The sequence below is a fragment of the Acinonyx jubatus genome, chromosome C1 (assembly GCF_027475565.1).
Source record: "Acinonyx jubatus isolate Ajub_Pintada_27869175 chromosome C1, VMU_Ajub_asm_v1.0, whole genome shotgun sequence".
NCBI lineage: Eukaryota > Metazoa > Chordata > Mammalia > Carnivora > Felidae > Acinonyx > Acinonyx jubatus.
Window position 1 is genome coordinate 9,187,800 of NC_069381.1, and position 26,413 is coordinate 9,214,212.

The following is a 26,413-nucleotide window of genomic DNA, read 5'->3' on the forward strand; positions in this document are numbered from 1 at the left end:
TTTCCTTGAAGGATTATATAATTTGCTTCCTTCCTTCCTTCCTTCCTTCCTTTCTTCACTCATTCAATACATCGGAGTGGGGTCCTTGCCCTGTGACAGATACGGGTGGTCAGGGAAGGCAGCTGTGATGCAGGGAGATAGATCTGAATGCCTTTTAATGTTATTTTAATTTTTTAAAAATAATGAGGGGCGCCTGGGTGGCTCAGTCCGTTGAACGTCCGACTTCAGCTCAGGTCATGATCTCACAGCTCATGGGTTCAAGGCCATGCTCTCTGCTGGCAGGGCAGAACCTACTTCCTCTGTCCCCCCTCTCTCTCTGCACCTCCCCTGCTCATGCTCTCTCCCTCTCAAAAATAAATAAGCATTAAAAAAAATAATAATGAGTGTATATTATTTTTTATAACCAGGAAACACAGAGCTAATAACTTCATGTTAGGAAATGCAAGAAAGGTGACGCTTTAGGGGACCCCAGGAAGATTCCCTGACGTCGGGATCTCTTTGTAGGAAAGCCAAAAAAATTCGCCTCCTTGCCACGCCAGGCCCGGTTCTGGGTCTCTGCGGCCCCCGTGTGGAATTATGGGGTGGTGTCTGCAGGCCCCATCCCCAGTAGTGCCCTTTCCACCACTTCCAGGCTCCTGATCCCCAGAAACACCAGGCGGGAGGGAGTGACTACATCTGTCCGCAGCGCCCCTTCTTGGGAACACAGCCAGCGGGACCAGGTTCCCCACATTATTTGGCCTAAAACCAGACACATTTGTTGAACGGGAAGGATGGCTCTGAGTCCAATGGAGGAGCAGCAGCTTCTCGAAGGCCACCGTCTGGGAGATGACATCGGCCGTGACAGAGCCCGAGGGCTCCTCCAGCCCTCCCTGCCTACAGACAGCCAAGGCCTTGCAGCAGTGCCCAGGGAAGGAGGGTACAGAGGGCAAGACCACAGCATTCAGGTTTCCATCTCCTCTGGGGGGCGCGGGCCACATGTAAATGCAGAACAGGGGTGCCTCTGCTCACACCTTCTGCCACGCTGCAGGTGCCCCCCACCCTCTCTCTCCGGAGAAATGAGGACTCCCGGGCAGCTCTCCTCTTCCCCAGTCCTCGGGAGGGTGGGCACTGAGTCCCCATCTCACAGAATCCAAACTGCGGCCCCCGAAGGCGAGTGTCCGAGCCCGGGCTCCGTCCAGACCACCCACCGCCATCCAAAGGGCTTGTCACTGCGCAGCCCCGTGCAGTCGCTAGGACCAGCTGGTGTCCTTGTCAGGGAGGTGGGTTGGTCTGAGCAGACAAGAAGATAATGTACCAGGAGGGCCAAGGGCAAAGCTAAGGTGGAGGCCTGGCCTCCGACGCTGCCCCACAGCCCTGTGCTTCAGGCCGGCCCAGCTCTCTGCCTCTCCCCACACCCCTCCCTTTACAAGGATGTCTCCTCCTTAGGATCCTGACCGCAGCACAGATGTCACTGCCTCTGGGAAGTCTTCACTGACCGCTCCGGCCACTGTCTGATATTTGCCCCTGTGACTGGTCTGTATACTGGCCTATCTGTCCATCCACCTTCTCTCCGCTCAGCCAGCACAGGCTCCTGGCCCACCGCATTTCTCCGTGTCCCCGGCCCCAGGCCCGGGGCCCAGCATGCAGCAGGCACTCATCCCGACGTGCCCACGGACCGAGTGAACGCCTGGCCCCTTCCGGGCCCCGTTTGTCTCCCGTCCCTGCTTACCTGTGCGCCAGGGTCGTGCATTTCTTCCAAACAGCAGCTGTGTGTCCAGGCTGGACGGCCACGAGAGAACAGGACAGTGGGCAGAGAAGGCCTGGTGGCTGTCGTCAGGGCCCCCTCCCGCTCTTCAGCAGACTCTCCTCCTGGGGAGGGCCTTCTCGATGCCCAGGCCTTCCTCTGGCACACACACTGTAACCTGATGACCCGTGAGGCCGCGTCTGTCCGCGGGCCCCGGCTCAGAGAAGACTCTGCTGGCCGAGGGACATACCTGCTCGTGGCACAGAGCCTGGGGCAATGGCGGTTGCTTGGGGGACCACTTCCATGGGGAGGGCCTCTTGCCTCACCCCCTGAAGATGGAGCTGGTCCCTTGAGGGGTGGCGCAGGCCTGAAGCAAGCCAAGAGAAGGAGGTCCGGGTAGAGGGTCCTGCCCTAAACCTGTAGGGCCATTTTCAGGGAAGACAACCTCAGCCCCGCCCCAGTAGTCCCCGGCTCCATCAGGGGCAGGTGCCGGCTGGGCCAGAATCGTGGGACCCACCCAGGGAGAGAGCACCGGGTGAGGGGAGAGGAGGGCAGGGGCTGCCCAAATTCAAACTTCAGGCTGGGTCAGATCCCCAAGTTTCTGAATGAGGTGTCGGCAGCCCTGCGTTGGGCCTGTGGCCTGGGAGCCTGGGGGCTCTGTCCCAACCTGCTCTCCTGGGGTGGTGGTGCTGGTGGCTGGGGGGAAGACGCAGGTGACAACCCCCCCGGGGAGGTGACAGCCACGGGGCGGGAGTTGCTGCCACCTGAGTGGGTGTGGAGCAGGTTAGCTGGGTGAAAAGTTCACCGAGAGGGGAGATGTCTGTTTCCCTCGCTTAATTTATCCACTATTTGGCTAACCTTGCTCTGAACCCAGGCCCCGAGACCCCTTCCTCTCTCCCCCGCCTCCCCACTGGGCTCCCCAGCCCCCGCCGCCAGACCTCCCGCCCCGGGGGCCGAGAGGCGGGGGACACGCTGGCCTTGAAGAGGCCTCAGCCCGCGGGCCGCCCTGGGGGATCGGAGGCCGGCTGCCCGGCCAGGCAGTTTATTTATGACCCGAACCTTCCCATCCTTAGTAACCAAAATAAAGTCCGGTTGCTGTCGAGGTCCAGGCTCCCAAACGCCAGCCGTGGGCCGAGCGAGCGCTCAGAAGGCGCCCCACCCCGCCCGCCTCTGCCAAGACACTGACCTTTCCTTCGGGGGCCATCTGTCATCCTGGCCCCGGGCAGGAGCCGGACGCATGGACCAGCTGGCCGAGGAGAAGAGGCCAGCCTCCTTCCCTGGCCCGGGGGTGGCCCGGCCTTCAGTCTGTGGCGGCCTCCCCGGGGCCGGACGTACAGACCTGCCTCGTCTTAGCCTCTTATTCCAGTCATGTGGGGGTGGGGGGAGGGGGCAAGGATGAGTGTGATGGGGGAGGGGAGGGGACAGGCATAGCAGCGACAGCCACCCCTGGCACGTGAGACACGTGGTCTCCCGAAACCCACGGGGCAGCCCGGGTTACGGCGGTGGCAGAAGGGGCCGGGGCGGCCGGAGCCACCTCCGTCGTCCTGGGAGTTGTCAGCGGCCCAACCGGCCAGCGTGGCGGTCCCCACGCTCACCTTGTCCCCCCTTTCCATTCACCAAATCCCTTTCCAAAACTACGAAAGTGGCACGTGTGGCAGCCTCCAGGGACAACACGAGGACGCACAAAGAAGGCACAAAGCGCTTCCTCCACTGGGTCCTTGGAAGCGGACCGCATGCAGACACGGTGTGGGGGGCTGGTGGGGGGGACGAGTGTGCAGTCCTAGGATCCCTCTGTGCACGGCACTGGGCAGCTGTTGACCACAGCCTTGGGGTGGGGGCAGCCGCCAGGCCCCACGATGCCACCGAAAGTGAACTCCCTGATCTGTCACACCCACCCCTCTCCGCTCAGGGTCACCACCCTCTCTCATCTGGATTACCCAACTGCCCCCCACCTTCCACCCCTGGCCCCACAATCGGTTCCCTCTGGATCCACAAGGACCTTCCTAAAAGGCAAGGCTGATCCTGTCACTGTCCTTGGGAGGAGAGCGCAGATCCTCTCCCGGGCCCATCACAGCCTCACAGCCTCTCCAGAGCTCAGAGGGCCAGCGGCTGGCACACCCCTCCCCGAGAGCTGCTCCATCCTTCTTTCATGGCCTCGGACACTCCTCTAGCCGGGCCTTTGCTCTCTGCTCCTCCCGGCGGGGCACCCCCACAGCCTCAGCTGACAAATCACCTCTCTGGAAGGCCCCCCTCCACACACATCCACAGGGCACATCTACGTCGTCAGCACCCCAGCCAGGCCCCTCTTCCCCGATGGGCCGCCAGCTCAGTGAGGGCCAGCCCTGCCTGTTAAGTTCACGGCTGCCACCGCCCGCCGCCTGGAGCCCCAGCGCCCGACCCCTGGTGGGCCTTTCAGAACTACTAGAAGCTGAGTGACACTGAGCGAGCAGGGCCAGGCCGGGTGCCCATTCGCACATTTCCTGGATCCCTGCATTCCAGGGCCACAGGCCCCTGGCTTTCGGAGGGAACCACTGGCCCCCAAAGTCCTCTAGCTCCTGCCGGAGGCCAGGGAGCCAGCTCTGGCCTTCCCCCCGCCGTCTTCTCTGCCCAGCTGGGGCCGTGGTGTAAGGAAGGCCGAGCCAGAGTGGGGCGGTGGTGAGCCCAGGAGATCTCCCCGTGTTCTGCAGGGCAGCCCCCAGGAAAGATTGCCAGATACGGCTGGTCGGCTGCCAAGCACTTTGAGGGCCAACTGCCCACCAGGGTGCCTGCTGACTGCCCGTCAGACGGGGCCAGAGGTCGGCAGGGGGCCGCCAACCATCTGTCACCACACTGGCCAACTGTCAGTCAGGAGAGGCCCCGGTCCTGCTCTGGGAACTCAGTACTGCCCGTGGGGCATGGCCAGCGGCATGTCAGGGAGCCCACCACTGGTCACTCTGGTGACGGCTGCTTTTGTTACCCAGAACCCTTTCTCCTTTCTCCTGGCTGGGGCACCCCACCGGACTTCTGGGGACCCAACGCCATCCCAACTCCAGTCCACGTGTTTTAACGGGCTTGATTCCCTTCCAAGCTGCCAGGACAGACGGCAGGTCTCAGGACCAGCCAATCAGAGCATTGCATTTCTCTGGCTGTTGTGATTGGGTCACAGTGGACATGTGACTCAAGTCAAGCCAACTATCACCAGTCAGAACTAACTCCGATTGACTGGGAAGATCCAGTCTCTTTCCTCTGCTGCCCTTGAGCCTGGGAGGGGGTAAGGCTGGAGCTGAGCAATCACCTTGTGGTCACTAGAACAAGATGTTTGGGAGCAAAGCCAGCCCAGAGGATGTGGAACTGAAGGTCCTGATGGTCCTGGAAACATCGCTGGAACCCCTATATCCAGCCATACCTGAAATCACCTATCACTGGGCTTTCTGATTACGTGAACCAATAAATCCCCCCTTTTGCCTAAACAAGAATCATTGTGGATGGGACTCACTCAGGGAGTCTGCCAGTGTCCCATGGAAGGCCATCTGCCGGTCAGGGCACCAGCTCTTGTCTGAAGTCCAGGGTGGTCCCAGGGGACCTCCTGACTAGAAGCCAGAGGCATACAGAGGTTCTACTTGTGGTTTCCCTGCTCCTGGCAGCTGAGGCGTGGCCCTGTGATCACCACTCCACCAATCAGATGCTTTCTCAGCCTTTCACTCAAATAAGTGACGCACAGAAGTGGGTGGAGGGATTCTCTTCAGTGCTGGCCACAGCAGGGAGGGTACAGATGAGGAAACTGAGGCTCTGGCAGGTTACGTGACCTGCCACACAGAGCCAGGATTCAGATTTGGCTGCCTCCAAAGTCGAGCCTCAGCCCTTCTCTGAGTCCAGCCCTGGCTCCTGGTTAAGTCAGCTCCCCAGGCTGTCAGCGGGCCCTCAGCCAGGGGGGGACCCCGGATGGCTGAGAAAAATGTGGGCTGGGCCAGAACCCCCCTGCCCACCCCCCTGTAATAGTCCACTGCCACAGGGAGTCCAGGGTGGGGTTTGGGGACCTTTTGCCTCCTGTCAACACGCCAGGGTCGCAGAAGCTGACGTGCCCACAGCTAGCCCCGGGGTTGGGCTCTGCGCGTGGTCCCCAGTGTGACCTCCCCAGCCAGGATTCAGTTACATCACAGCGGCAGCTAGGGAACAAACACAGCTTGTGTCTTCCTCCAAGTGCTTATTTCCTTTGTCTTGTGAACATTGAAAAATGAAAGGAATGATAAGGATTTGGGGGCGGGGGGGGGGGGGTGGGGAGCAGCCCGGAAAATTCTGCAGCGTTGGCGGAACTCACCAAGAGGGCGGCGTGAGGGAGTTTTCAAACCGAGTCCAGAGGCAGAGAAACTCAAGTGTGATGCAGGCGGCCGGAGGGGCCCAAAGCCTCCTGGATTCCCGGCTCCTGCCTGTGGGTTAAGGGCCCACCCTGGGGCGGCAGCTTCCCATCCGCTTCTGGAGCTGGCCTGTCCGTGGTCAGGCCGCTGAACCCCCCCCCCGGGGCCTCCTCTGCCAGCCAGTGCCCGTAGCGCCAGCTCCCGATGCTATGGCCTGCGATGGGAACGAAACAAGAAAATGTGTGCAGACACGGGGGGGCGGTCAGCTCCTCAGGGGGCATTTGCGGCATCATCTCTGGTTGTCACAACCAGGAGGGTGAGGCGCCTGGCATCTAGTGAGTAGAGACCAGGGATGCCGCAGAACAGTCTGCAATGCACAGGACGGTCCCCCGCAGAGAAGTGTCCCCGACCGACCGAAACGTCAGCAGGGCCTCGGTAAGAAACACTGAGCCCCTGAACGTAGCGCCCTGAACGTCGAATGGTAAATGTTGGTTTTACGATGCAGGGGCCCATCTGGAGTACAAGGGGAGGTGGATGGGAGAACGGGGTGTGCCGTGAGAAGGCAGCACGCCGACGGTGGCTGCCTCTGACAAAGGCTCCGTCCCTCTTCATCCAGACGGCAAATATTTACCACGCCACGCACTCCTCCAGGTGCTGAGCCGGTGTGGACCGGCCCAGGTGCTCACGGAGCGTCCGGTCTGGAGGGGAAGAGACTCAGCCCGACAGAGCGAGTAAACAGAAATGGCCCGGAAGATCCTTCGAGGGTGAGGACTGGGTAAACAGGCCGCAGTAGACGCATGCCACGCAAGAGTTTTCAGCCGTGAAAAGGCACCGACGCCCCGCGCGACTGCAGGGTGAGCCCCGAATGCGTTTGAGTGAAAGAAGCCAGACGGAAAGACCACATCCTGCACGCACGTTCCCAAAGATGTTTGCGGTGGGGGCTGCATAACCCCATGCATGTACCACGGGCCACTGAATTGTACACTTCGAGCAGGTGAATCTCCATACAGCTGTTACACGTGGAAACATTAACGACGGCCCCTGCCCACCTCGGATCTGGTGAGACAGGCAATGAACGAAGTCAGGGCAAGGCTGATATGGGGGGCAGCCCAGGCCACTGTGGCCAGGGAGGGCGCCTCCCGGGAGGGCAGGTTCGCGCGTGCTGGAGAAGGGGCTGTGGGCCTGGCCACGCGGGCGGGACCAGGTAACCTTTAGCGACCTGGCGTCTAGGCTTCGGGGCCCTGCAGAAATATTCCCTTGCAGCTGCTTCCATCCAGGGAAGTCAGTGACCCCGGGGTCACACAGCTGTGCACTGGTCGCCAGGCCGCCCCGCATGGGCTTCCCCAGCCAGCTAGTGTGGGATGGGGGCCCTGCCTCCGAGGCCTGCCGTCCACCCAAGGGGATCCACGTGCTGAGAGCGGCTCCCTAGGAGGGCAGGGCCCATCGAGACACACCTGGCAATGCCTTCCCAGGGGACTTCTGTGGTTATTTTCTTCCTGAGCCCCGGAGAGACTTGGGTACAAAGGGCCTGCCCAGAGCCAAGCATGGTGGGTGGTGGGTGGGGGGTGGGGGGGCAGGGGGGGAGGCGGGGGGTTGCCAGACTCCCCGGCCCTGCCCGCTGTGTCCTGGAAGATGGCAGAACCCCTTCCGATGTAGCATTTCTCTGTCTGACCCCTTTGCTCTGCCCTCCCCAAGGGCCTCACGGCCCCTGCACCTACCGCCCACGTTGGGGTCTCCTGAGCTCCAGCTTCGTTCCGCCCCAGCCTCGGAGGAGCTATAACCAGGCCTCAGGGCAGGCTGCTGTCACAGGTCAGGCTGGGCCACACCAAGACGGTGATGCTGGGTGTCCCGAGGGGTAGTTCGGTCTTGGCTAGGAGCTGTGGGAGCCAGCAGCATCACATTATCCCCCTCCCAAAGTTCCCAGAACCTCTGCACTGGACACTCATCGCTGCCCAGGAGGCAAGGAGGCAGGAACATCTTGTCCCTTCCGCAGGACAGGAAAGGTGACCTCACATGCAGGAGGGAGAAGAGCCAGTGGAACTCCAGTCTGGATCCCTCCCTGAAAATACTGGGGCCTCCTGATGCTTGGGGAGCCTCGGGCCATGGTGGGCTGGGAGAAGCTGGGTACTCAGGGATCTGCTGGTTTCCTGGAAGCTGAGGGCCTCGGGGCGGGGCATGGGAGGTGAGAGGGGCAGTAGCCCCCAGGCCCAGGCTCTGTTCCACAGCACACAGTTTAGGAGGAGAAGTGTGTTAACGAATGTTGGTAAACTGGATCCCAGTATGAGGGCCCTACTGGAGGGGAACACAGAGTGACTGGGGTGCCCACAGGCGGTTCCCAGCCTTCTTTCTGTGCCGACGGACACTGTCGTCACCCCCTGCTTTGCTCGAAGTCAGGAGTGACTGCATATCGATGTTCTCTTCACAAACATAGACCTCTGGGCTCTTATTAATGGTCCCCTTTCTGAAAATCAGAGAAGCCTCCTCAGTGGGAGAAGTTCCAGATGCACGATGGTGGAGGGACAGCACCCCACAGCGGCCCCTCCCTGACCCTGGGCCCCCGTCCTCCCACCTGCAAGCATTTTGCTCCCTCTGTGCTGCACGGCACTAAGGCAGCAGGATTCATTTATTTGTAACCTGGTTCCCTTTTTTGTCCCCCATCAGACTGGACATCTCCAGGGGCATGATGAGAAGGGCTCAGAAGGGGAACAATCTGGGGTAGGGCTGAGCCCGTGGTCAGCCCAGGAGCTTTCTGTCATCCTGGTCCCTTCCGGCCATTGATTTGGCCCGAGAAGAAGAGACTCCACTTCTCAAATCGTTCTGGCCTTAGGAGCGGGTCTGTGGCCACAGGATTCAACTCTTGGCCACTCGCCAGGCCAGATAACCAGGTCCCTGGAACCCTGCCAGGATGGGCTCGGGTCTGGCGCCTCCCTGGGCTTGGTGCCCACCTCCACTCTGATTCTCTTTGGAGATAGGGAGGGGCCCCCGGCATGACAACTAGGTCATTTCCCAGGGCCCGAGCCTCCTCTGCAGGGTTGGCATGCCCTGTCCTGCCCCTCGGGGGTCAGGAAGTCAGAGTTCAGTGTTTGTCACTCTCATTGGCTTGGCTAAGCTCAGGGACAGAATTAGATCTCCTCCCTCACTCTCAAGGCTTTCCAAGCACCCAGACCATTCTGGGGGAGGGACCAGGATAGGGCCTCCTGGGAATCTGCCCAAGGCTTTTTCCCTGGTTCCTCTGGGAAGAGATCCAGAGAAAGACTGAAAAGTGTCCCAGCAGAGAGGGAGGGGTCGGGGTGGGACCAGGCCCTGCCTGGCTGTCAGGAGAAGCCCCGGGGGCTCTGGGAAGATGTGAGATCCCACTGCAGCCAAGCCAATTCCATTCTCACGAAGCCCTTGTCGGGCGGGATGGGGGCAGGGGGCGGCGCTGGCTGGCCCTGTCACTCCCAGAGTCCACTCAGACCCCTGGGATCCTCACTGTTCCTGGCCTGCAGGTCACATGCAATTTCGTGGAAACTTCAGGAGTCCGATTCCCTCCAAAAGGTTGGCCTGGAGCCAGCTGTAACCTCAGAAATCTGCTTGCCACTCAAGGATGATCACAAAAGGGGCAGTTGAACTGGACACTCACTAGCTCAGTAGACAGGATCCCCACTTCTTCCTCCTCATCCATCCCTGCCCACGAAGATGTGCCCCCCACCCGGAACCTGTCTCCCGTGAGAGCCAGTGACAGGCATCTGGCTGTGGTTCTGGGACAGCAGAGGGGTCAGGCCAAGCCCATGGACATTCCGAGTCTGACCTCACTGGGCTGGCAAGGGTACCAGGGGGACACCGTTAGCAGCTTTCTCCCCCCCACCCCCAACACTTTGTGACACATGTCCTCAAGCACCAAAATGAAGGTGATGAGTCTCTTGCCGGTGTGATGGGTCTTGTAGCTCAGAGCCAGGTTCAAATTCTGCCTCTGGTCTTTACCAGCTCTACGAACCCGGGCACGCGATCTCCCTGCTGCGAGCCCGTTTTCTCCCCTACAAAACGATCTTTCCAAAACCACCCCCACCAAAAGGCCAATGCTTCTTTGGGGCTCTGCTCAGGGCCCGGTGTGAAGAAGCACTGAGAGGCTACCACATCCCTGGGCGGCATCTATCCCCTGCCTACATTTCACTTTTTCCTTATGCTCTACGGACGACTTCCACGGCGTGGCACATGGCGTAATAGTTCAAAATTACGGACCACTCTTCCAGGGGGATTGTATGGCCAGCCACACCCACGGCCGTCTGGACCACGTGACCTGTTCTGGCCAATGAGCTGTGAGCGGAAGTGACATCCCTTGTTTCCAGGCAGAAACTTTCAGAGCCGATGCCGGGTGGCCAGGCGTGTCTACTACTTTTGCCATAAGACATCATCCCAGATGTTGGCTCCTCTCTCGGCCAGGCTCCCAGCGCAAAGAGGACACAGAGCAGAGCTGTAGCCACCCTTGAAGGACAAGTGGCAATCCTAAGACAAGCCTCCGTTGTTGAAGGGATGACACCTGGGGTCACATCCTGGCTGATACACATTGTGGCTGCTGGAAGGGCTTCCCGAGAGCTGCTGCCTGGTGCAATGGATGATTCACCGTTAGAATGTGATGCCCTTGACTTGGCGGCCACTTAGCAGGTACTACACGAGCAGCGGATGTGACCATGACTTGGCGTTTCTGCACACAGATCTGACAACAGTCTGGGCTCCGAGATTAATCTGCTAACGTGAGTTGTGTGGAAACGCTGGCCTTACACAGCACGTGGGAGGCTCTTCCATTGGATTGGTGGCCTGTGACCGTCTTCACCTCTGGGGAACCACTGCCTGTTCCCCTCCCTGCTCCTGGCCACCCACCAGCAAGAGCCGTGTGCACGGAGGCCATTGTTCACCTGTGCCCCTGCCAAGGTCAGGTTTACTAAGCTTGCTGCAGCAGGGAAGAGCATACACCAGGCGAACCAGGGGGCGTCTCTCCCCACATCTCCTTGGCTGTGATTTTCCCCGTTGACTGAGCCCGGGTCTGTTGTGCCATTCTAAACCTCCTCGTTCTTTGCCATTCCACTTCTTCTTTTAATGCTTATTTATTTTTCAAGGAGAGAGAGACAGAGCGTGACCAGGGGAGGGGCAGAGAGAGAGGGAGACACAGAATCCGAAGCAGCTCCAGGCTCCGAGCCATCAGTCCAGAGCCCGACGCGGGGCTCAAACCCACAAACTGCGAGATCATGACCTGAGGCGAAGTCGGACGCTTAACCGACTGAGCCACCCAGGTGCCCCTTTGCTATTTCACGTCTATCCCCTGAGGTCCAATCTGGGTCAGGGGCCTGTAGCACCCTCCTAACACTGGTCTTAATGATGGTGGTCTTCAGAATGTCGGCCTCTCAGCAACATTGCCCTCTCGGTACCCAGTCATGCTCAGTAGACAGTGGGTACTCACTAAGGACTGGTTCTCTCCTGAGTTGGTTGCTTTGTGCTGGTGGGGCTGTGGCAGAGCAGAAGGCAGCTCTCCGCAGACCAGTTCGTCAAGGTCGTATCAGGGAACTGGGTGGGGGTGCAAAGTGTCCCCCAACTCATGGCTGTTGGGAGGGGCCTGGCAGAAGCCGCAAGGAACCGTGTACCCCAGGCTCAGGCTCCAATACCTTTCGCCACCTCTGCCCTCTTCTCACCCGCTCCACTCCTGGCAGCTGGGGACCCCAAGCAGAACAACTGTCTCTTAAAGATGGGGTTTTGTGGTTGGGATCAGTCCCTTTCCAAATGGCAAGGACCAGGGGTTCAGGGATTTCAGCAAAAGAACTCGCAAAAACCATGTCTTTATTTATCATTCCTGCCATACAACCAGTTTGCACAAGCTGAGGATGGGTGGATTTTGCAAAGAAAAGAGCATCTGGGTATAGACCCTCCTGGAAACAGTCTAAACACACTGCTAAGGCTGGTTAGACTCGAGAAGCAATTTAACAATAAACTCTACAGAATTAGACATGTATGAAAGTGTCAAGGTGGCTGCTGGCTGGTTTCTTGCCTCCCCATGGGGGTCAGAGTTACGCCCATCAGTCCTGTGCAAAGGTCCTGGGGCTGGCCTGGGGGTTCACCCGGATTCTTCCTGGGGACAGGAACAGTCCCACTCACCCAGCAGAAGTGTGCCAAGGGACAGGCGCATGGGGGTGTGCCCACGTGCCGTGGGCCCCTCAGGTTCCGTGGCTTTCAAGCATGTCTCTGCATCCTGCCTTTATGTCCTCCCTTTGAAAGTGTTCATGCAGGTATAGGTTCCTGAGAATTTGTGGATCTCCTCCAGTGCAGCCTGTGGTAGTATGCTGAGGGAGTGGGGAGGGAGAAAAGAAGAGGGTCAGTGGGGGCACCAGCCACCAGGTCATAGTAGAGCAATGGTTTCCATAAGCTGCCCCAGCCCTCTCTCCAAGCCACAAGGAAGGGCTTTCAAGTAAGTGGATAAACAATGTTTCCGAGGTAAAGGTAAAGGTGGCTGGTAGAAACAAACTTTCAAAACCACATTCTTAGCATTTTGGAGCCAATAGGTATCTGGGAGATCAATTCCCTTCAGGAGCCACTCATTCAACAAATATTTGCTGTGTGGGATTGAGGAGTTAGGCAGTTACCACCTCCTCCAGGGAAACTTCCCAGATTCACCCCCAGGCCTCTCCTTGGGCTTCCCAAGCCCCTGTGCTTCCCCAACAGGCCCTGGGGGGGGGGGGGGTTCCTCGCTGTTTCCTTAGCAAACCCATGCCTGGAAGATACCTCATCTCTGATCCTGGCCTGCAGTGTGGGGCTCGGCATAGAGAGGGCCCCAGTCCATTTGCTGAATCAAGTTGAAGGGCCCTGGACCACCCCAGGTGCGGGATGGGAAAGGCTCACTTCCAGCCAGAGCAATTTGGAAGTCTCCCTGGGGGCATGGTTGTTCTGGAGTTGAGCTTGTAAAGGTTTCTCTTGGGGAAAGTGACAAGGGGGTGCAGTGCAGGGGTTGGGGGTGGGAGGTGGAAAACTAGTGGAGGATAGAACAGGAAATGTAGGCTATGGGCTTACTGTGGAAAGCACTGAGATGTTCTAGACAAACCAGCTTTTTCCTAGAATGTTCAGAAAGGCTTCTAAGAAGCTCCCCAAGGGGGGGGGGATGGCAGCCCCAACCTGGTGAGGACATGAGGTTCTACCCTCCTAGGGGCTCCCAGAGGCAGCCAAGGGCATGTCAGAGCCTCAGTCAGGATGGACTAAGGGAGGCAAAGATGTGGCCCGATGAGGAAGCTTCTGGGCCCGCGGCTGGAGCCAATCCTCAGCTGTAGACACACAGCGAGAGGGGAGCCCGGGTTCCTGGGAGCTGATGTCTGATGAAGGTACTCGGGCGCTTCACTTCCTGGAAAGGCCTTTCAGGTCAGAGGGGTCGGTGAGCTGGGGGTTTGAGGCGGCAGATGGCTGGAGGCCCAGAGGAACCAGGGTCCACGGTCGCTGGGGCTCCAGGGTAGAAGCTCTCCCTGACGCCCTGTGTGCAGCTGGGCATCTAGAATGGTCCCTTCATTGTGGGACCAGGATGGGCAGGGTGTGCTGCTCAAAGTCTAGAAAGTTCTAGGAAATGTGATGCTGGGCCAATTCTGAAGGAGGATGATCTCTTCTTGAAAGCCTACCTCCTGAGGTAGTCTGTTCTGGTACCTCCCACCTGACTAGTCCTGGGGCGTTTCTGTGAGTCCCAAACATTGCAAACCCTGTTTCCCCCCATTAGATTGAACTTCCTGAACACGGGGGCCAAGTACTGGTCCCGGGAACAATGGTTCTCAAAGTGTGGCCCAGGAACCCTTTGGGGGGGAGTACCCGAAATCTCTTCAGAGGTTCAACTGGTTTTGTAATAACCCCAAGACATATTTGCCTTCGCACGCTCTTCTCTCACAGCGTGCAGCTGAGTTTTCTGGAGGCTCCGTGACATGTGACATCACAGCCGATTAAAATCAGAAGCAGATATAAGAAATCCAGTTGTCTTCAATTAAGTCAGGCAATAGAGAAAGAACTTCCCCAAAATGCAAAACAACACCATTCTTCCTACTCCATATTTTTTGGAAAATACACGTTTTATAAAAATATCATATTCGGGGCGCCTGGGTGGCGCAGTCGGTTAAGCGTCCGACTTCAGCCAGGTCACGATCTTGCGGTCCGTGAGTTTGAGCCCCGCGTCGGGCTCTGGGCTGATGGCTCGGAGCCTGGAGCCTGTTTCCGATTCTGTGTCTCCTCTCTCTCTGCCCCTCCCCCATTCATGCTCTGTCTCTGTCTGTCCCAAAAATAAATAAAAAACGTTGAAAAAAAAATTTTTTAAATATCATATTTATAACAAGGTATGGATTTATTACCGCTGCCTATCAATCAATCAATATTTTAAATCTAAACACATACATAAATGTTGTAACAATTTTTCTCAGTTTTAATTTCTCATACAGTTACTAATAATAGATACGACACATCAAAAAAGGTCCCTGGGTTCTTCTAATTGTTAAGATCGTAAAGGAGTCCTGAGACCAACGCTTTTGAGAACCACTGCTCCCTACGAAGTGTGGGAAGTCCCTGGGACACAGGTCACCACTGCTGGTTTTCCTGCCCACAGCAGACATGAGTAATCGATCACATGTGTATTTTCTCCTCCTGCTGCCTCTTCCCCGCCAGCATTCACCAGCGGAAGGGGAAACAGCCAGCGTGAACGTGACCCAGAACTTTCTCCCCCAGCCCGTACCTTTTCAAGATAATGAGGGCATGCATCGTCCACGGGAGAAGGAGGAGGGCCTGATTCAGCTGCACGGCTTCCACCGTCCTCCGGGCCACAGTCTCCGGCTTCAGCGGGGGGAAGAGGTTGGGGAACCTGGTACAGGAAGAGACAATATGGGTTTCTCCTAGAGAAGCACGCACTTCTGCTGACCATCTCCGTGGCTAACATCCGCGGGCCGTCCCTCTGGCTTTTCCTGTTTGGGAGACTCGAGTCCCCTTTGGAATATTCTCCCCGCCCCTGCCTGCTTCCCCAGAAATGTCGGGAGTTCCTCCTTCCCCTTCTTCCCAGTGGGTCTCTGCCTGGAGAATGGAGGTTTTGTAGCCCACCCCCTGGGAACCATTCTTCAAAATGCTTCCTTTAAAATGTCTTTTAAAATGTCACCCAGGGGCGCCTGGGTGGCTCAGTCGGTCAGGCATCCCACTCTTGATTTTGGTTCAGGTCATGATCTCACGGTTCATGAGCTCGAGCCCCATGTTGGGATCTGCACTGACAGTGTGGAGCCTGCTTGGGATTCTCTCCCTCTCTCTGCCCCTCCCCTGCACGTGCTCTCTCTCTCTCTCTCTCAAGATAAATAAACATTAAAAAAAGTACTAACATGTCACTCAGATCCTGCGGCTGCCTGGCTCAGACCCTCTTCCAGCACTGTCCTGGACCCTGCCCACTGCCTGACCCCTCTCCCTTGTCACTCTGCTCCCGAAATCCAGGCCAACCTTTCTGTTTCTGTCGCTTCAGCTCCCTGCCATCTCGGCCTTTCGCCAGCTGTCCCACCAGGGAGGGTTCTCGGCCCATCCTCTCTGGGTGGCCTCTGATCTCCTCCCCCTGCTAATTTTCTTGACCGCATTTACCACGTGGCCTTGCCTGTCTGCTTGTTTGCTTGTCCGTGGCCTGTCTCCCCTGTCAGACTGTGAGTGCCACAAGGGCAGAGGTCTGGTCGGTCTCGCTCCCTGTTTTAGCCCCTGGTGTGCAGTGCCTGGCATATAGTGGGTGCTCAATAAACGCTTCGCTGAACCGATGAACCGGGAACAACTTGCTGCTCCCCGAATGTGCCCTGCTCGGCCCGTCTGGAGGTGGGGGTCTGCTGGGAATGCCCTTCTCTGCCCCGCTTGCTGGTCCCCTCCTTGATTCATTGATTCATTGAGCTGGTCAAACGTTTACAGAGTGCCTTCCACGGGGTTGGTAAATGAATGAATGATTGAATAAGTGGGCACCAGGGAGCTTTCTCGTGCCTGTTCAGAGGCCTCTAACCTGAGCCCCGCACAGTGACGATGCTCCCTGTCAGGCCTGAGCTAAATCCAACAGGCACCATTTGCTCCAATTCATAGAGAAGGGAGCTGAGGCTCTGGGGAGATGGTAGGGCCCTAAGGGCTCAAGCCAGGCCAGCATGAGCCCCGGGCCAAATCTCTGTCCCCCTCCTCACTTGCAGCTTGTCCTCCCATCCTTGGTGGGCCTGTAGGCGCAGGGCTGACCTTGATCCCACGAAGTGCTTGTGCTCAGGTATCAGGAGCACTTAGGGTGATGAATCTCTTGGAGCTGATGTCACCTTGGGCAAAGGCAACTCTTGGGACCCCAGCACGGGCCCGCTTGGTCTCAGAGAACCCGTGGATCTCCCCCAACACCCTCCTGGCCACGAGCTTCCTCTGCTATCTTAATGTGCAGCTAAGGTGCTCACAGCCCTGCAGTCTGGAAGGACGGCCACCGGGAGCCTGCAGAGATGAATGTGTTGACGAGCCCTATAGACATGGCGGACAGTCTGGTTTTCCAGCCACGACCAGGGCCCGGCCTACTTGCTATGCAGGGGAAGGGAAGACAGGATGGATAGGGCCAAGCTCTGTGGGGACGGGGGGCCCTTCCTAGCAAGACCCCTGCAGGGGAGCCTGACAGAGGAGGCTGGTGCGTCTGCTGGAGGGACTTTCTCCTTTCCCTCCTGGTGGGTGGGATGGGTATATAGGGAGCTATTACTCCCACGGAGGCCGTGCAGACTTGCGGAATAAGCGAGTTCGGCCCACGTCCATCTGTGTGGCCCTGGACAAGTAGCTTTGCTCCTCTGAGCCTCAGTTCCCACGTCTGTGAAGTGTGGACAAGAGCTCCCTCACGGGGTTGCTGAGGGCCACGTGTAGCAGCGTTTGTAAAGCGGCTGTTGCGGCTGGGACATGGAACAAGATCAATAAATAGCAACTTGCAAACAACAGCACCTACATGGCCGTTCTTGCCAGAAAACCCATCAGTTTTGTCCTAAACATCTGTCTCTACCTCCCTTTAATGCTGGGAAGCTGTTAATCATGGTTGGACAGGAAACCAATGCTTCTCTTCTCTTCTTTCTTTCTTTCTTTCCTTTTAGGGAATGGAAGTTGTTTACACATCAGTCATCCTTTTATGACCCTTCCCCCCAAACCTCGGGGCTCACCAGCACAACCACAGGTAACTAACATTCCCCTAGTGCTTACTACGTGCCAGGCAGGCTAGGTGAGTCACATCTAGGAGCTCAGCTAAGCTGTGAAGAAGGGTACACTTTCAATCCCTTCTTAAAGATGAAACCAAGGCATAGAAAAGCTGAGTCACCTGTCCAAGGTCACACACAGCTGGGATTTGGTCCTTGGCTGTTTGGGCCCAACCTCTGGACCACTGTAGAAAAATGTTGCCTTTCCTTGAAGTGATAGATAGGAAACGGCCAGAAGATGAGACAGGAACACCACGCGAGAGGTCTGCTGATGTCCTGCCTACTTCTGTGCCCTGGAGCCCACCTGAAACCCAGGATTGCCCCTGCTGCTCTTCCGTCCAGTAGGCATTTACTGAGCACCTCCTGTATACCCAGAAGAAAAGAAACCGGCCCAAAGTGGTATGGGGGGGCCGGCAAGCCAATAGGGAACATCAACGGTCATTAATCCCACCTCCTCTAAATACAGAATCCGTGATCATCTGCATGTGAGTCAGGTGGAAATGTGTATTTCCGTGGCACACGAAAGGTATGATCTGATAGGAAGATTAATCACATCTGCGTTCATGGAGATGTTCACTGTTAGTTAAGGACAAAAAGAGCAGCCGTTCGTTACTGAACATCTAGCATGCCGGGCTTTGCACCAGATGCCTCACATGTATTATTTGTAATCCTCCCAAAGATCCCCGAGGGAAATATTATTTCCACTGTTTTACAGATGAGCAAAGTAAAGCCTACAGAGGTAGCAAGACTGGCTCAAGATTTCACAAGTGTAGAGAAGGAGGGATGACCAAACCAGTCTCAGTAATAACAACCAAGGGGGACTGAGTGATTCCCACATGGCTCGTGCTGTGCTAAATGCTTTCTACCAGCTGTCTCATTAAATTCTCACGGTGAACCTCCACGCCATCTTCGTGTGTGGAAGAACTGTTGTGTATAATTTAGAAGGCAAATCTGTTATTATATGCTGCATTGCAAAAGCAAGGAAAGTAGCTGTTGGATAATTCCCCATCATCACCGGTCTCTAACTTTGTGCCCCTTCATGACTGTACATCATTAGAGCACCATTATTGGGGACTTACTATAGACACATGCAGTGTTCCTTGCCAGATCCCATTTTATCCTTATCATAGAACCCTAGACGTGGATATCCTCATCGTCCCGTTTTATTTTATTTTAACATTTACTTATTTTTGAGAGAGAGAGCATGAGCAGGGAAGGGACAGAGAGACAGGGGGACAGAGGATCCAAAGTGGGCTCAATGGGGCTCTGCACTGACAGCAGCAAGCCCGATGTGGGGCTCGAATTCATGAGCTGTGAGATCACAACCTAAGCCAAAGTCGGGCACTCAACTGACTGAGCCACCCAGCCACCCCACTCACCTTCCTGTTTTACCAATGAGCAATGAAGGCTACAGTGGGAACTAATTGGACCCAGGGTCAGATGGTACAATACAGGTATAAGTGAGTCAGCACCACAGGTGGCTGGCTCCAAAGCATGAGCTCTCAACCAATAGTTCCCATTCCCCTGGAGTCCCATTGGCCTGGAGGACAGGGGGTTGGGCTTCAGTCTTTCTTTAAATTGAGCTATAATTTGCATACATATAATTATGCATATAATTTGCATAAAAAGTTGAAATAAATCTTAAGTGTATGGCATGATTAATTTTTACCTGTGTAACTGCCACTTGGATTGGGAAGAGAGAGCATTTTAAAATATTCTAGAAAGTTCCTTTGTGATTCCTCCCAGGCTATGTCCCCGCCCCTCCAGAGATGGCCACTATTCTAATGTCTATCACCTTGGCCTGGTTTTGCCTGTGCTAGAGTTTCCTGTAATTCCTTCATGCAGAAGGCACTCTTTGAAAGCGTCTGGCTTCTTTTGCTCAACGTAATACTTTTGAGATTGATCCATGCTGCTCATGTGTTAACACTGTTCTCTTGGGGAGTGTTCCACTGCGTGCATGTGCACTGATACTTTGTAAGAGCTCCCTGACCTGAGAAGCAAGACCCTAAGCCACTACAGTGTCCCACGGCCTCGCACATAGAGAATCGGGTATGAGACCACAAAGCCAAACAGAACGGGCTTCCATGATATTTTTAAATTTTAGCTCTCTCTGTGCATACTAAGCACGTCCCTGGTCCGATCCGCTGTGGGACTTGGCTTAAGGGAGGGGAGTCCCCCGCTCACTGACCTGACCCTCATACCCTGGAACATCTCGGTGCTGGTGTGGAAGGGCAGCACGGTGGTGGCACTGACTCCTGGACAGTCCAGCAGCCCCAGGGTCAGGCTCTCCATGAAGGCGAAGGCCGAGGCTTTGGACGTGCAGTAGTCGATGGCACCAGGGATGGCAGACAGCGCCAGCACGGAGTTGAGACACACGATGTGGCCGTTCTGCAGCTCCAGCATGCGTGGCAGGAAGGCCTTGGTGGTCTGAGGGTGGGTGGGAGGTCAGCGTGGAGCTGCCGCGGGCTCCAGCGGCCCCTCTGAAACCTCTTCTGGGGAGCACGACCACCCCGGGCACAGGCACCGCTCCATGACTGAGCTCTCCTGGGACGGGAGGGGAGGGGGCAGAGGCCCGCCCACTGCAGGGCACCGAGCTCCGCATTTCTGTACGTCCAGATGTCTCCGGGGGCTGGGCGGTCATTGCTCTTATCTGGCCACCTTGCCTCCGGACATCCCCCTGGCCTGAGCCCAAGCCCCGGTGAGCCTCTCCCCACCCCCCTACAGCAGCCTGGAGGGCAGGAACACGTCACTGTCACGCCCAGGGCCGGCTGTGGCCCAGGACGGCCCTTACCCAGAACTGGCCCAGGGTGTTGATGTGCTGGGACTTGAGAAGGGCGTCATCGTCACTGTCCATCAGGCTCTTCCCGTGGACCACGGCAGCATTGTTCACCAGGATGGTGATGTCGCCCACCTGTGGGCAAGGGGGCCGCGGGGCTGTTAGGGCAGCCGGTCCCGGTGGCCTGCACCCACAGGGGCGGGGCCTGCCCCCTCGACACCGGCTGTGTGCCCCTGGACAGCCACATCATCTCTCTGAGCCTCAGTCTGGATTTGTGAGATGGAGCTGATGGCCGTACCGGGGTTGATCTGAGGGTCAGAAATACTTCGTGGCACACAGCATGTTTACGATAAATGAGGTTATTGCTACACAGAAGCACTTAACATTCACCACGGGCTAGATAGCAAACAGGATGGGTTTTGCTCTTGTGGAGCTCACTGATACATTCACCGTGAACAGATGGCTGGAGTCAGGAGAAGGATCCTCCCAGAGGGCGATGGGACTTTTGCCCCCCAGAAACTCACAAGGTTTCTTCCAAAGGGGACAACAGGTGATTACTTCTGTTATGTAATCAAGCCACACACCTAATCCCTGCCCCAAAGAACACACGCGTGCACACACACACGCACACACACGCATGCACGTATACACTCACGCACACGGACATGCACACACAGCTTGGGCCAGCTTCCGGGACAGTCCCCAGACATGCCCCGAAAACAGCCATTTTGCCATTCGCAACGCTCTCTCCCAAGCCAGGCAGGTGAGAGAATGTTCTCTTTGGCTATTGTGTCTTGTGTCCAGCCGAACTTGGGACAGACCCTCCTGGGCACTTACCTTCTCCCGGACAGCTTTGGCCGTCTGGTATACCTCCTCCCGGTTGCCTACATCACAGATGAAGTAGTGGCACTCGGTGCCCATCTGCCGAATCTCCTCTGTCGTCTCTTTCAGGCATTTCTCAGTCCGGCCCCAGAGAACGATCTGGAAGGAGAGGATGGCAACACCAAATAGGTGGTGATTAAATGACCCATCGTAATTCAATGGTGGGCAATGGAAATTCAGCAGTTTGCCGAAGTAATTGGCAAGTCAAGTAGCTAGCCTCCCCGATTGCATCCAATGACGGCACGCCAAGCACATTAACAATACGACTTTCTGAACCGAACGGACAGTTACTGAGCCCATTTACGACCAGTCGATGGATGCATTATTTACAAGTCTCTCTTAATGTGTATTTATTTTTGAGAGACAGAGACAGAACATGAGTGGGGGAGGGGCAGCGAGAGAGGGAGACACAGAATGTGAAGCAGGCTCCAGGCTCTGAGCTGTCAGCACAGAGCCCGACACGGGGCCAGAACTCACAGACTGCGAGATCATGACCTGAACCGAAGACACTGAACCAACTGAGTCACCCGGGCTCCCACACAAGTCTTTCTTACACATTCCTTTCCACAGGACGCCTCCCACCAACAGATTCTAGTTACCCTACACAGTTTGGAGTGACAGCACTCCTGTATGGTGTTCCAGAATGTTCTCAGGAACAAGCTGGCCTTCCCACCCAGTAGGTCTAGAGCCAGGTTTATGAGCACCAGCCTCCAGAATGGACTGGAAGGTCTTGGCCATGAGGCCCACAGAGGTGAAGTGGACTCCCCACCTAGCTGTGGCCCCACTGGGAAGGAGGGCACGAAGAGAGGCACCCAGGCTCCCACTAAGAAAGAAATGCTGCCGTCCCCACAGGCAATAAATGTGGGGCCCGTTGCACTAGGAGGAGACCCTGGTGGGGCCAATGAATGTACTCCTAACAGTGTTGGACAAACTTATGAATGGCTGGCCATAAAAGGCTCAGAAGAGAAGGCTGGTTCACTCTCAACCTTGACCCCAGTGAGAACAACCCACCTCCCCATGACATGATGTGTCCCTGGGTCCAGAGAGGCCCCCGTCGGTAAAAGGGAACTAAGAACCTTAATAAAATTCAGCTCTGGCAGCACAGGGCAATAGAGGCAGGGGCTGGAAGGCATTGGAAAAAGGAAGAGATGGGGTTTTCCCAGGGATTAGTCTAATGGGTTTCTATTTTCATTTCTTCCTTCTAAAATTGTCAATGAAACTCCTCCTTGAAAAATGAAACCCAACATGGTACCCAGTCTGTGAAACTAGGTTTCTTCACAAGGAAGACATTCCAGGTCCAACCACAGATTTTTCCCTCTAGAAGAAACTAACGAGAACAGGAAGGCCGTGTTGGGTAAGCAAGCGTTTTCAAGTGAAGGCTACAGAGGTGGCTCCAATCACACCAGCCCAGAACCCGATGGATTTCTCCAGTCCGCTCTGTGACACAGTAGAGAGAAAAGTCACACAGACTAGTTGGTGGTGGGAACGGTTTTATCAACTGTAGACCTTAAAATCTCAGCACTTTCACTTAAGCAGAAAGGGTCCCAAAGGGAGTAGCTGGAGGGATACACAAAAGACCTGGTGTGCTCCCCCACCCCCAAACTTTCTGGAATGTACAAATCCCCTGAATAAAGCAATGGGCTTTATCTTATTAGGAAAGGAAACGAAAAGAGCTGGTGGTCTCCAACGGACCTGCTTTTTCTACTAGTGCTTTAGATACTTTTGAAAATTTACAAAAAATGTTTATTTATTTTGAGAGAGAGAGAAAGAGAGAGAGAGAGTGGGGAGGGGCAGAGGGAGAGAGAGAATCCCAAGCGGGCTCTGTGCTATCAGCGTAGAGCCCAACATGGGGCTCGATCTCACAAACTATGAGGTCATGACCTGAGCCAAACTCAAGAGTCAGACGCCTAACCAACTGAGCCACCCAGGCGCCCCTGAAATATTTTTAAAAAGAAAATAAAACTGTTTTTTCAACCCCTGAAACATCCCTGGGAAGGCCAGTTTGAAGACCCCACCTAGTCCAACCACTTTATTTCTTATAATTAAGTCTTAAAATACAGGAAGTGTTTTACAAGGAAGGATTCCATCAGTGGCTCTCCATGACCACAAAAGTCCTTTAAGGGCAAACGGACTGCAATTAGACAGTCTCCAAGGGACACTTTCTTGTCTATTGAACTAAAAACAGACTTAGAGTGTGTTCCTTCAGGGGAGGCAGTGAGATTCACTTCAGGAAGAAGAAAAAAACCATCTCTTGTGGGAAGGCAATTGGGTGTAAGCATCCTCCACTCCACCAAACTTCACCCTTGCCTTGTAGTCCTTGTCACCCAAGTTTCTTTCCATCCTCCCTTGTTACCCCATCTGCCTATCTGTCCATCCATCCATCCATCCATCTACCCACCCAATCCATTCTTCTTCCCTCCTTCCCTTCCATCCATCCATCCATCCATCCACCCACCCAATCCATTCTTCTTCCCTCCTTCCCTTCCATCCATCCATCCATCCATCCACCTCTCTTTTCTTCCTTCTACTCACCCTCTCCCACCATCCAACCACCCTCCATCTAATTCTGACTATGTCAGCCTGAGGTGAAGGGGATCTTTGGCCTCTTTTCTCCTCCCCTAGTCCCTGCTCAACCCTATCCCACCTCCAGCTCCTATGGGGAACAGGGCCACGGGGTTTGCACCGTTCCCTAGGGTCTGGCAGAAGGCAGTGCCTCTGAGGACTCTGAGAATTTCTGGACAAGTGGAAAGAGAAGGGAAGTGTAAAGCTGGGGTGGGTGTTGGCAGGTGCAGGGGTCCTAGGAGCACAAGCGAACCCCTCAGAGGGTCTGGGGCAGTAGTACACACAGGAGGCCTGTATTCTGGGAACCTTGGGTTGCTTCTCAGCACACACAGGTGTGCATGGGGTTCCAGCAGAAGGGGCACCAGGGACTCCTGGTCGGATTAACTAACTCTTCCTGACCCCCCCTCCCCCAGTTCTCAGGTAGGGCAAGGAGGGTTGGGTCTAACCCCGCCTCCGGTCTGCCCAGGAAACCAGCCATCAGGAAACCAGGGAGGCCAGGACTGTCCATGTGGCTGGAAGAAAGCCCTGAAGAGGGAAACAGGGACTGGGGGAAAGGGGGCAAAGGGAACGCTGTGTCCACTCATTTCCCGTGGGCAGGGGATACATCCAGGCGGGGCCATTTCCTTTTCGGGGTCTGTTGAGGATGCCCTGGTGAGCTGGCTTCCTCATGCTCTGTGCTCAGAGCCTCCAGCTCTCCCTGGGCACAATGACAGGGCTGCTTGCTGCCCACCCCGCCCCCCCCCCCAACCCCACTGGGCTGGGAGCCCCCTGAGGGCCCTCAATCCTGGCTTGTTCATTTTCACATTCTAGGGCCCAGCACGGCACATGCTGTTTGCTGGGTGAATGAATGACAGTTCACCTGCCACAGGTGGGACGGGCAGGGAGGAGGTATGAAGGCTGAGACCACCCCATCCTCCCTGATGGAGCCACGAAGGTCCTAGAACCCTCAACACAGAGTCTGCTTGGACCAAGATTCAGTGAGACCCAGATTTCCCCAGTGCCTCAAAACCACCCTGGGGCTGTGCTGTGATGTGAAGAGTCAAATCTGAGGTTGAGACCCTTGAAGGGGGCAAGGGGTTACTCTCAGATGGAAAAAGAGGCTCAGGGCCATGCATGGGTGCTTCACTGGTGGCCACGGGCGGGTCCTCTGGGGATGGGAGGGCTTCACCTGTGCCTTGCTGGCTTCTCCTTCTCCAGTGCCCTGCCTGGACCCCTCTGGGGACCCAGAGTTGCTGACCAGGAAACCGGCAGATTCAGCCCAGCAGGTCTGCCCACACGGTCCCTGCCCGGAGTCAGCTGGGGGTGACTCCAGACAGCTGACAGGACAAGAGTCCCACCCGGTGTCAGAACGGAGGAGAGGACAGGCAGGCAGGAGGCAGGGGTCTGAGAGGGGCGTGGGGTGAACAGGAGAGGAGGGGGCAGATTGATGAGCCTGTGGAACCCCAGCCGGCCTCCTCTGAATAAACTCCCAGGACAGGGAGCAGCTGGTGAGGGCCAGCGGGCCCGGGATTCACTCTTAGGCCTGGTTGATAAAATGAGGGTTCAGGGTGACTCCACACTGGCGGCCTCCCAGCCTCCCTGGCGCCAACGGTTAGCTCCTGTCCTTCAGGCTGCATGGAGGGAAGGGGACCAAGACATCCGGCCCCTCTCGGGCCACGGCCGCCCTGTCCGGCCCAGGGTCCCTGCCCTTCTCTCCCTCAAAGCTGCCCTCACCGCAGGTCCAGCCAGCTTGAGCCCGAGAAGCCCCAGAGTTGAAGGCCACCGTTACCCACTTCTCACAGCTGAGGAGACTATGAGGCCAGAGGTCGGAGGTCCGCGGGTCCAAGCCCTCCCTGCTCCCCAGGTCCCTGGCTCTGCCCCTTCGGGGCTCCCACCCAGCACGAGGTGGCTGTCTGTTTGGCTCTCTCTCCCCATCGTGAGGATGAGCGAGGAAGCTCACGGTTACAGGTTGACACTCACGCATCACATGCTGAACTTGGACCCCAGTGTGCTGTCCTCGCCATTTCCCATCTACATCTTGTCTCCTGGATAAACGTCATTCATTCCGAGTTCCCTGTGACCCTACCTAGTGCCCAGCACGCTGTTCTCCTTTGCTTTAAATGCCAAGCCTACTTGTGGACTCCTATTCCTCCTGCAGAACCCTGCTTGAATGCCCCCTTGGTTGTGAAGCTTCTCTGGCTGCTCCTTCTATCCTTCAATAACACACAATAATCCACAATAACAACATCATGACACAACAGCCAGTACCTAGTGAGCACTTTCCATAGGCTGGGTACCCTCCGTGTGTTTTCTCCTTTCATCCTTACAATTCCATGAGTGGGTATGGTTACTCTGTCCATTCTGCAGGTGAGGCTCAGACAGGTAAAATGACTCGTCCAGGGTCACACCACTGGTGCGGTGCAGTGTGACCCAAGCCTCCCACGCCCAACTGCCAACACTGATCTTTGTGCGTGAACACCCCTGCCTCCCCCGCAAGCTTGCAAGGTCCTCTGGGGAATCCCATCCATTCTATCCATCTGGTAACCTCAGCACCCAGCAAGAGTAAAAGCCAACTAACACTGTCACATGACATTGGCCCAGGGAGGTCTCTAGAAAAAATCTGCTGGCCAGAGAACAGTGAGTGACTCTTCTCCACCCAGCCTTGCCTTCTTTGCCCAGAGATGCTTGCATGCAGGCCTGCACTTGGCATTCATTGCTGGAGTTCAGCTGCAGAGAGCACAGTCCCCCTCCCCAGTGACGTGAGCTGGGTGGTCTCCGGGCGGATCCCAGGAGGAGCATCTGTTTATAATCGGCGGCCCCGGAAAGATCTAAGTCCCTCGGAAGGTCTTTGGCAGAACAGCTCATGTCTCACGGGTCCCATGTCTTGGAGCGAGGCGATGCTGAGTTGGTTTCCCAGAAGGAAGAAAATACCCACCAGAGACCCCAGACCATGGCAGGGAAGGGGGGT

General features: G+C 56.3%; 1 protein-coding gene across 2 annotated transcripts in view; it reads right to left on the reverse strand.

Annotated features, from left to right (window-relative positions):
- Window positions 1-11,851: 11,851 nt before the first annotated feature.
- The window catches only part of DHRS3 (dehydrogenase/reductase 3), a 39,079-nt gene continuing 24,517 nt past the window's right edge, over window positions 11,852-26,413 (reverse strand). For both annotated transcript variants that reach the window (XM_015086602.3, XM_015086599.3), the window contains 5 exons: window positions 20,860-21,003; window positions 20,038-20,157; window positions 19,435-19,673; window positions 14,777-14,902; window positions 11,852-12,368 (listed from right to left, as the gene is read on the reverse strand). In XM_015086602.3, the coding sequence (XP_014942088.1) occupies window positions 12,284-12,368; window positions 14,777-14,902; window positions 19,435-19,673; window positions 20,038-20,157; window positions 20,860-21,003 (714 nt within the window). In that variant the 3' untranslated portion in view covers window positions 11,852-12,283. The remainder of the gene's footprint in view (window positions 12,369-14,776; window positions 14,903-19,434; window positions 19,674-20,037; window positions 20,158-20,859; window positions 21,004-26,413) is intronic.